The sequence below is a fragment of the Drosophila albomicans genome, chromosome 2R (assembly GCF_009650485.2).
Source record: "Drosophila albomicans strain 15112-1751.03 chromosome 2R, ASM965048v2, whole genome shotgun sequence".
Classification (NCBI taxonomy): Eukaryota; Metazoa; Arthropoda; class Insecta; order Diptera; family Drosophilidae; genus Drosophila; species Drosophila albomicans.
Window position 1 is genome coordinate 26989894 of NC_047631.2, and position 10992 is coordinate 27000885.

The 10992-nt window shown below is 39.9% G+C and overlaps 1 protein-coding gene across 4 annotated transcripts in view; it reads left to right on the plus strand.

The window, feature by feature from the left end:
• Positions 1 to 9575, plus strand: part of LOC117573886 (segmentation protein cap'n'collar) — a 50662-nt gene extending 41087 nt beyond the window's left edge. For 3 of the 4 annotated variants that reach the window (XM_034257373.2, XM_034257372.2, XM_034257374.2), the window contains 4 exons: positions 1212 to 1667; positions 1738 to 1825; positions 6219 to 7480; positions 7552 to 9575. In XM_034257373.2, the coding sequence (XP_034113264.1) occupies positions 1212 to 1667; positions 1738 to 1825; positions 6219 to 7480; positions 7552 to 7911 (2166 nt within the window). In that variant the 3' untranslated portion in view covers positions 7912 to 9575. Of the gene's footprint in view, positions 1 to 1211; positions 1668 to 1737; positions 1826 to 3121; positions 3713 to 6218; positions 7481 to 7551 lie in introns of those variants that run through there. The other variant, XM_034257375.2, reaches the window with a different exon arrangement.
• The last annotated feature ends 1417 nt before the right edge of the window (positions 9576 to 10992 follow it).

Genomic DNA, 10992 nt, shown 5'->3' on the forward strand with positions numbered 1-10992 from the left:
CGTCTTCGCCAAAGGAATCGAAGTCGACGTCTTCTCTTCGCTTCAGTTTCAGTTTCGATTCGCGCGTTTCGGTTCAATATTTTTTGAGGAAAGATGCTGTGCTGTTGCTTTCATGTTATTTATCTGGCAACTCAATCGCGCATCTCTCAATGTCAATGCCGCATCCACCAGCACTAAAAAGAGAGTGCAACGCGCCATCAAGATCAACGATCAACGATCTCAGCATCAGCATCTCCACATCAATTTGGGTTTCAACTCTCGGCTTTTAGCGCTTAATTGCGGCGTTTGCATTTAACAAATTGTTTCTCAGAACGTTGAATGCTCCTTGCTGCCAGCAGCCTGGATTGTGGTTGTGTAAGTTATGTGCATATATTTACAGTGTGAAGATCAGCAGCTGAGAAAGATCGCCCACGCCTCAGAGTATGCAGTGATGAAGAAGTGAAGAGCAATCTGTGAAGAAGTAGTAGTTATAAATATAGTAGTAGTAGGCAGAGCTCTACTGGAATTAGTTAAACAAATAAATAAACCATGCGATAATTAAGAATAACAAAAGCTGGACTAATGAAGTCGTACATACGTCGCACAGCACGAACTGTCGATCACACAGATACAGATACAGATGCAGATACAGATACAGCTGGCAAAAGATACAATTGAAGCCTGTAGTTGGAGCTGCCAACTTTTTGATACGAACATAAAGCCAACACACACACACAGACAACGCAACGACGACCGCTGAGCACTTGTCAATTTTTGTTGTATTTTTTACGAAATTTTATTTCAATTTTGATCGATCCGATGCGAGTCGAAGTCGAGTCTCTGAAATCGCCAGATTGATACATTGTGCACGTTTTTTGGCTTTGGGCAGCCAGACACAACAAAACAACAACAACAACAACAACGAAGCCAAGTTTACTTGCAGCGCAATTTGAATTTGAGTCTTTTCGATTTTGATTTTTTGTATTTTCGTGTCTTGTCTGCGGCTTATTGTTGATTTCTAGAGAATTCCGTAAACGGAATCTCGCATGATTGATCGCTTATTTATTGCCACAATTCCCACTGCGATCTGAAGAAACCCTTCTCACCTTGTTAACACTGCGAGAGAAGAGAAGAGAGAGAGCGCAATAGCTAAGAGTAGAGAGATCAAGATTTTAATTTTAGTTATTTTCGTATTTCATATATTTATCCATTCCGCTTATTAATCATTGCAGGGCCGCATGCCGCGCTTGAATCGCAGCGTCTCCATGGAACGTCTGCAGGATCTGGCCACCTGGATCAGTCCCATTCCCAGCATGGGCGTGGCCGATATGCCGCCCTATCCGCCCCACTACACCGGCTACTCGTACCAAGGTCCCGCCGCTGCCAGCGCCCAGCAATACGGTCAGGCAGCTGGCACTTTGCCGCCACCGCCGCCACCACCGCATCACGGACATGCTGCTGCTGCCATGATGCATGCCACCAACTCGACGTTGGGTGATCTGTGCTCCGCTGCCGGCGGTCAGCCGCATTATGGCCACAATCTCGGCTCGGCGGTCACCTCGAGCATGCATTTGACCAACTCCAGCCATGAGGCTGATGGCGCTGCCGCTGCTGCGGCTGCTGCTGCCGCCGCCGCTGCCGCTGCTGGCAGCAACTATAAGATGGAGCATGACATGATGTATTATGCGGTAAGAGAGAGACGGAGAGAATTATCATCATCGATTATGATTTTTAACAATTGTTCATCTTCCCTTGTAGAACACTTCGTCGGACATGAATCATACGGATGGATTTATTAATTCGATTTTCAATGATGAGGATCTTCATTTGATGGATATGACAGAAAGTAAGTGATAATCGATAACATAACACTTTAATTCACTGATGATCAATGAAGTCATACAACAAATTCGACAGATTGCTTCTTATTAAGAGATTGTACCGATTAAGGTTCGCCATTAATGTAATTAATATTACTCAATTAACACATAATTGCGGTGGCTTGCGTCAACCGTGCGGCACATGTGCTATTTGAGCTTTGAAAGCTTTTCGAGAGCTATCGTAGAGAGCTTTCAGATGCTTTAGTTTTGTCAGCGTGAGTTTTAGATTTCACACAGTATAGAAATTTACGAGTTACACAAAAGAACTAAACACAATGGGTAACTAAAATAATATAAAGTAACAAAAATAATATAAATACAATCTTAACAAATACATAAATATATAAAGAAATGAAAATAAAATAAAGAATAAATTAAAAATAAAAATAATTGAAATCAAATTTAATGAAAATATAAGTTCTGAGGAACAAAAATTAAAAATTTAAATAATAGAAATCAAATTAAAATATAATAATTAATGATCTAAAGAACACCAATTTACAAACAACACTACCGACAGTCTAAAACACTCAAATAATCCTTTTGCTAAGCCAAGACACAAACCCAAAAAATCAGCCATGTTTATCAATTGCAATACAGCTGTAAATTTCTAGTAACGTAACATGCAAGCCAATCTTGTTACTACACCCACAGCAACAAGCATTGACTTATTGCCGTAACACAATGCTGTGTTCAATAATGTATTACAAGCAGAAAACACAAGTACGAGACAACAACAACAAAGCAAAAGTTACGACAAACGTCACACCCACACTCGCGTACTCACATGCGCTGTTGGCTCAACTAGAGCTTTCACTCCAAAAGAACATCACTCAAATTGTGCAAAGGCGCAAGAAAAAGCGCGTGCGCAAGCTAAGGCAACAACAAACACAATTTTGTACCCACACACTCTCACTCGCTTAACATACTGTGAGAGCAACGACGAGCTTTTCTGACTGTGTTGGCAAAAAATTTCGCTGGCGGCTTTTGTCGCTCTGCACTGCTTTGCTGACGTTCGGTCGCTCGGTCTTCTGATTAGCATAAAATTCGTAAAATTAGTTTAAATTTGAGTGAATATCGCTTGCTCAGCAGCAGCAGCAGCGCGCGAGCTCAAAATCGTTGTCATCATCATCGCGTAACGTTCGTCACTCGTACGTTCGTTTCGTTGCTCGGCAAACTCTCGGGTTTCGCGCTCTTTAACACAAATGAATCGAGTGTGTGTATGAGAAAAAAGCAAAGCAACAAGAACGCAACACGAGTCGCGAGTCAATCAGTCGAACACGAACAATCGAATACGATAGTGAAGTAAATATAATACACATAAATAAATACACTCATCCACGACGCAACACACAATGATATGAAAAATAGAAAACAAAAATATAATAGAAAAAAATACAATAATAAAATAAAGCAGAGAAAAAACAAGAAAAGAAATCGATTACGTGCCAAAAACGTGACTGCAAATTAACTAATATAATTAACATAAATTCATAAATGAAACAATGACGCACTTGGCACAATGCTAAAATGTACAACAAATACATGCAAAATAAAAATTAAGGCGTTATAATACCTAACAACAACTACAGCTATAATAAAATAGTACACACATCGTAGTACATAAACACACACACACAAGAAGCATATGCATACATGCTTTTATATATTTTACGAATTTAGAACGTTTTTGATGACGCGCGAGTAACGTATTATTTTGTGCAAGAACAACAACAACAAAAGCAACAGTAAAAAAAAAACCAAAATCGAAAATAATCGAGCAACGACGTCGACGAACACGAGAAACAGCCCCAAAAACGGCTGCCGAAACTAGACAGTAGGAAAATCAACAGGTGAGAGTGTGAAAATGAGCAGCATTAGAGATGTTGTTATTGTTGTTGCTGCTCTGCTCTGACTGCTGCTGCGTCTTCGCCTTATTGCGGGTGGTGTTTTATTTTTATGCTCAATGGGGGCAGAAAAAAAAATGTAGCATGCAAATTCAGCCCAAAAATCCCATTTAAATATTTGCCGCGTAACAAATTTTTTCATTAGTCATGCTGCGCAACCAGCTCTGCTCTCTGCTGATATCAGCAAAACTTGCGCACACCGACGACGACGTCGACAGCGACCACAACAACAACGACGACGGCGACAATAATGTTCTAAAGCTCTCTTGCTTTGTCGTTGTTGTTATTGTTACGCTCACTCTCTCGCTCGCAGGTTTTGCGCTCTCTAATGCGCGCTCAGCAAAAAAAAAAGTGTTGTTGCTGTTGCCTTTGGGCTGTTTACTATTTTTAAACTGCTGAGTCATCTCTTTCAGAGCAATAACGTTTCAAGCACACACAATATCACAAAATTTGCTGTATGATATCGCGTTGACTTGTTATTCTAGCGCGCTCATACTGTATATATGTGTGTCCACTCACTAATACACACACACACATAACGCTGCTGTACATACGATACGTTATTATTTATTGTGTCGCATACGCAATTGTCGCGATCTCTCTCTCACACACTCCCTCGCCTCTGACATGCATTTTCGTCTTAATTACGTTAGTTCGTTACGTGTTTACGTTTTGCATCTCTCACGAACAAACGTGCAAACGCTTGATACGTTATCACACTTTATAACTTCCGTTGCTGCTTACGTTCATTACGATTAAGGTTCGCTACGCCACGATTCGATTGTTATATCGCGGCATGTTCGTCGGGGCGTCGTCGCCACATCGACACAACGTACGAACCAATAATAATCGACCATCTCTATGCATTGCACTCGGCCTGGCCCACTGATAACTTCGACCTACAACATTGTTGTATATTGTATTTTGCCAAGTCATCAATGTTTATGGGCTTGACCTTGCCAGTTGTGCCGGCAGCAGCAGCAGCAGCAACGGCGGCAGAAGTGCTTATAGACTACAACACACACGCACACACACACATGCAAACAAGTGTACTTACCATAATCAGCTCATATATTGAATAATTAGGCGCAAATTTGGTTTAATTACAAGCCCTCGAATGTGATAATGATTCAATACAACTTATCAGTTCTCAGTTTAATCGCCATCTCGCTTCCTATCGCAATCTTTCTCACGCTGACTGCGCAATAATGTCAACATAGTATTTGTATTATTTATTTTTGTTTCTTTTTTTGGGGATGAGCATTACACATAATTAGTATATATAGCATTTAATATATATATTATATGTACTAGACCCGGTACAAAAGATCACATGCGCGTGGGGGCGATAAGATAAAGCCGAGACCGAGACCCAAAAATAAAGAAAACCTTTCCATATGGGGCGACATACATACATACATACGTAGCGAGTACAATCAAAATATTCCGCAATCTATACTATATATATACTCAATTCTAACATGGCTATACTTTGAATCGAAAGTAAGACGTTGTATGGTAAATGAAACCTAGTAGACGCAATGCCTAGAGGAGATAACTCAATAGAGATAAGAAAGGTAGCACACCATGTTGATAAGCCACCTATAATGACTGCACAGTTTTTCTATTTTTTCTTGTTTCTTTTTTTGCGCTATACCTGTGCATCGAAAATAAATGCTGAATAATCGAATTCAGACGTTTTTTTTTTATATAGATTTCGCCCAGATTAGACATTTCAACAGTATCATGGCGAAAATCAAGAAAATATCGTATATACAGTAGTCTAACAGCACAACTGATAAATGTTGTGGGTGATAAGTTTTTTAGTTCCTCCACAAAAGCATAACTAAAATTGTTGACGTACTTTCTTAAATTTAAGTTGGTTAGTTGAATTAGTTAAATATGCGTTTATGACGGTGTTTTCTCTGGCTTTATGAATCGCTAAGGTAAACTTTAGTCATGTGGAATTAGCTAAAGTTGTTGGAAAAGTCCGGAAGATAAGAGGCAAAGGCAAAGGTTGAAGGTAGTGTATTAGGGAATTCTGCTGACGTAGTGTGACCAAATTGTAAAAGAATAAAAAGCTGTGGGATTAAAGTGTATATTATGAATGGCAAATTTTTTCTTATAAGAAGTGGCATTTCAAAAATGTTCTAGTGCCAAAAAATGCTTCGTCATAGCAACGATTGTGCCTTAAAAGAAAGCTCTGAAAAATGGATAGAGAAAAATATATTTTTGTACTTAACTGCATTTCACTTAGTGGCCTTTTAGTTCAGCCCTTAAGTGAGTTAGGTCTGAAATTTGAAATGTAATAAAATGTATTTAAATTTGATGTTTGAAAACTTCTTCGAGAAACAGTTTTCTTCCATTGAAACTTGTCTTAGTTATTAAGTTAACTTTCCCCTTTAAGCAACCCTTGCTAATCTTCCCTTCTTCTCCGATTCTTGTTCTTCAGGTTTCTGTCGGATGGTGGACAACAGCACCAGCAACAACTCTTCGGTGCTGGGATTGCCAAGCAGCGGACATGTCAGCAACGCGGGCAGCTCAACTGTGACCGGCGGCAGTCATGCGAATGTGAATGCGCTCAACAGCAGCGGTGCAGTTGGCGGTGCTGCCTCTATGAGCGGTGGCAACGGTGCAACGGCTGTGGGCGGTGCTGGTGGCATGACCAGCGATCTATTGGCAAACACAGCGGGCGCTCAAGGTGGCGCCGATCGCTTAGACGCGTCCAGTGACAGTGCCGTCAGTTCGATGGGCTCCGAACGTGTGCCATCGCTATCCGACGGCGAATGGGGTGAGGGCAGCGACTCTGCGCAGGATTATCATCAGGCCAAATATGGCGGACCCTATGACTTTAGCTACAACACAACACGCCAGCCGCCGGTGGCCCAGAAGAAGCATCAACTCTATGGCAAACGTGATTTGCACAAGCAGACGCCCAGCAGTCTGCCACCCACAGCGCCGTCAGTCGCGGCCACACCGCAAACGCAACAGCAGCAACAGCAACAGGTGCAGAGCATCAAGTACGAATATGAGGCGGGACCCACAACATTCACGGGCATGCAACGCAGCAGCGGCAGCGTGGGTGAGGCAGCTGCCATGGCGCCTGTGCTGGCCAAGGATTATCATCAGGCGTACGGCATGAGTGCAAGCAGCGCCTTCACAGCCGATTATGGAGTGCCACGTGCTCCGCTTACGCCTCAGGATCTGGTGCAACTGAATCACACTTATGCGCTGCCCCATGGCACCGGCTCGTTGCCCCAGGGTAGCGGCTCTCTGACCAGACCTCAGGCTCGGGATAAGAAGCCGGTGGCAAGCAGCAAACAGGCAGCGGCCAAGTCGAGTGGCAATGCAACGGCTACGCTGGAGGATGAGCATTTGTCGCGGGACGAGAAGCGGGCACGTGCCCTTAACATCCCAATTCCAGTCGGGGATATCATCAATCTGCCCATGGATGAGTTCAACGAGCGTCTGTCCAAGTACGATCTGAGCGAGAATCAATTGTCGCTGATCCGCGACATTCGTCGTCGTGGCAAGAACAAGGTGGCTGCTCAGAATTGCCGCAAGCGCAAGCTCGATCAGATCCTGACGCTCGAGGATGAGGTGAACACGGTGGTGAAGCGCAAGACGCAATTGAATCAGGATCACGATCATCTTGAGAGCGAACGCAAGCGCATCTCCAACAAGTTTTCCATGCTGCATCGCCATGTTTTCCAGGTAAGTTAAAAGAAACATTCAACACGCGAGAATAGGTAATTAATAAAGAGTTTTCCTTTTCGTTTCTTTAGTATCTGCGCGATCCCGAGGGAAATCCCTGCTCGCCCGCTGACTACAGTCTGCAGCAGGCGGCTGATGGTTCGGTTTATTTGCTGCCACGCGACAAGTCCAATGACAACAGCACATCAGCAGGTGCAAGCAATGCGGTCTCTGCACCGCAGTCGTCGTTGCACAGCCACCAGGGACACCATCAGGTGCAACAGCAGCAGCCGCAACAGCAACCACAACTTGTGCCACTGCAGCAGCAACAGTCGCGATTGCCGCCGCATTTGCAGCAGCAACAAGCTGGCGCCCATCATCAACTGTTGCCGCAACAACAACAGCAGCAGCAACAACAATCGCAGCAGCAACATCAGCACCACAAGGAATGAAAGTATCTGCTGCGAATTGCCGCAACAACGAGTTGGTTGTCGAATTTTCAGCATCAACAGCAGCAGCAGCAACAAGTGGAGTGGCAACATCAGCAGCAACAGCAGCAGCAACAACATTGTTACGATTTTTACAACAATAGTTATTTGTACTACTGATTCAATTGTTTGCCGTTGACGTTGCCGCAATGTCTAAATGTCTGCTGCTGAGGCGCATTCATCACTCTCTCTCATGGTCTCTCCGGATTTCGCTTGTTGCTGCTTGCTGCTGTCGCGAGCATGACAAAATGTTGCTGGCAACATTTGCTGCAACTGTGCGAGCTGCAACACAATCTGAGTTTCTGCATGAAGCGCGACGTGCAACACGTTGTTTTGCACTCTCGCTCTCCCTTCCCACACACCCCTTTCACACCTTCGCCCTCATTCTTATGGTTTTTTTTATACTTATTTGCTTGTTATTTATTTTTAAATTCATTAAGAAATTGCCTTTTAATAATGCCCTTTTTGCAAATTGTTATATTTCCCCCTTTACACACTTTTCTCTTTTAAAAAACGAAAGAATTGAGCAAATGTCATTGAATTGTGATAAAATAATTTGTAGAAGAAATTTCAAATTGATTAATTCGGCAAGCAACAATAATCGGGAAAAAAGTCTTATTTTGAATTTGTTATTATAATCATCTCCATACAAAACTGATCATCATCATCCCATTCAACTATCAACGCGTCGTCCAAAATGAATATGATGCTATCAACAGAAGAAAACCATTTACATTTACATAATATTAGTCTGTAAAATACACATAAAACTATGAGCACATGTATAAATAATTGTTAGTTACAAAAGTTGTAAAGGTTTGAAACAAAAAAAAAATTACTGCTGGACATTTCATGGACTCGCTCGTAAGACGCCTAGTTTTAAAATACACACACACCCAACACACAAACACACACACACACACACACACACCCAATACATGTACACAAAGTAGAATTTTAGGAATTCTTGAGAGAATTAGCGTATTATTTACTAATTAAATGTAAGACTTAGCTCTTAAACAACAATTGTAAATACAACAAACATAGTTTAATTAACTTAGCTTATTCACTGTAATCCACTCGGAGCATTAGGCCAGAGCTAAATGTAAATTAATAGTGTTAAAACATGTCTAAGGAACAGCAAAGAACATAAAATCAAATGGAAAATCAAGAAAACAAAACAAAAAAAAACAGAAAACAACGTTGGCAGCTAAAGCCGAGCGTAAAAAAAGAAATATTAATATTTAATATTCTTAACAAAATGTCCTATTGCATAAAGAGAATGAGAAAACCAGAACTTATTTATAATGATGTACACAGATCAGCTACAAAAAAAAAGAGAAAAAGAAAACAAAAAAAAAAACGAAACATAAAGAAACAAAAGCAAAACGGAAAAGAAAACTATTGTTAAATACGTATACATAATGCATATATACAGATACATATACATTTACATAAATATATATACTATATTTAAATTGTTGCAATTAATTTCGCGCATCTCAAAATAATTATCGCAAAAACCCAAACAAAAAAAAAATAAAGTACTAAACTAAAGAAAATAAATGTGCGCAAAGAAAAACTAAACACAAACTGCGAAATTATTTGTTGTAAATTTTACTAAACTACTTTACTTACTATGTCTATAAACATTTAAAAACAAACACACTCACACACACACATAAATACGTAAAACAAATACATTTACATATTATATTAACAGAAGTTTAAAGTAAAAGTACTTATGTTCAAAATATTTCAAGCATTTCTTTCATTTTTATCAAGATACCGCGTTCCATTAAATTGGAATGATTCGAGATTATCAACATTATTCAGATATACATTTTATTTGCATGAAAATTGCAAAGAAATGCGGGAAGTATTTAAGAATGCAGTTCTGGGATACATACACTAAACCTATGAATGTTTATTCTATATATTGTACATGGTTATTTCATCTAAGAAACTTGTATGCTTGACACAAACAAGAATTTCCTCAACAGAAAAAAACTAAATAAATGAAACAAACTTACAAAAAAACTGAATTAATTGAGTTTTATTTCATTAAAGTGGTAAAATTTCTTAGGCGTCTAAACAAAATGTTGACGGTATTCTATTCAAGTCATTTCGACTCAAATAATAAATTTGGACGTAAAAGTATGCAATAGTTTTTGAGCATTTTCGCCAGCCTAAAAGTATGCAACATTAATTTTCTAGCGCAGTTACTCGCTCAGGCTCGACTCACTCAACTCTGATATTTTCACTCAAGCAATTAATTTGACTCAAATGAAGTTCAGCTGCTTGCTCCTGGTTTCTGTTTGCCTGGTATTTGGACTGGTGATTTGACGGTTTTTGGCTGCTCGCGCAGCTTCCATTGGGGTGGATGGATGCTTATGTAATAGGTATATGTGAGTAATGTAAGATGTATGTATGTATGTATGTGTGATGTACGTCGTATGATATATGTATGTGAGTGCTTGTGTGATTCTGTCCGCTGCGAGCTGCAGTGCTCGAAAGCACCTGAATTACCAGCTGAAACACCAGGCGAACAGAAATGACAGCAAGCAGCTGTTTTAATTTTCAGTGCATTAATAAATGTATGTATGTATATATGTGTGTGTGTGTGTGAAAGTTTCACAGTTGAGTTCAAGTGCAGCTGTTTGATCGTTAAATTTGAATTGTTCGCTCAAATCAGAAGCGATCGTTAAAATTTGATTTTCAGTTATTAAGCAAATTTTAATTGTTCGTTTTTTATGCCTATTTGCAAGTGCATATATTTTTTTTGTAATTTAAAACATTATTTAAATAAAAATAAATGCACTTGGATTATTAAAATGGAAGTTAAATATTTTTTAATGTAATTTAGAAGTGATGAAAAAACGTGTTTGTATGTTTCAGGTGTATGTATATTTTCGGTCTTTCATTTTTACAATCTTAATGACACTTATATATATCGCATGTAAATAAAATACATCAATTAACATTCATATGCTCATTCCATTTATTGTCCACACATTATAACAATTGAAGCTCATATAATTTATT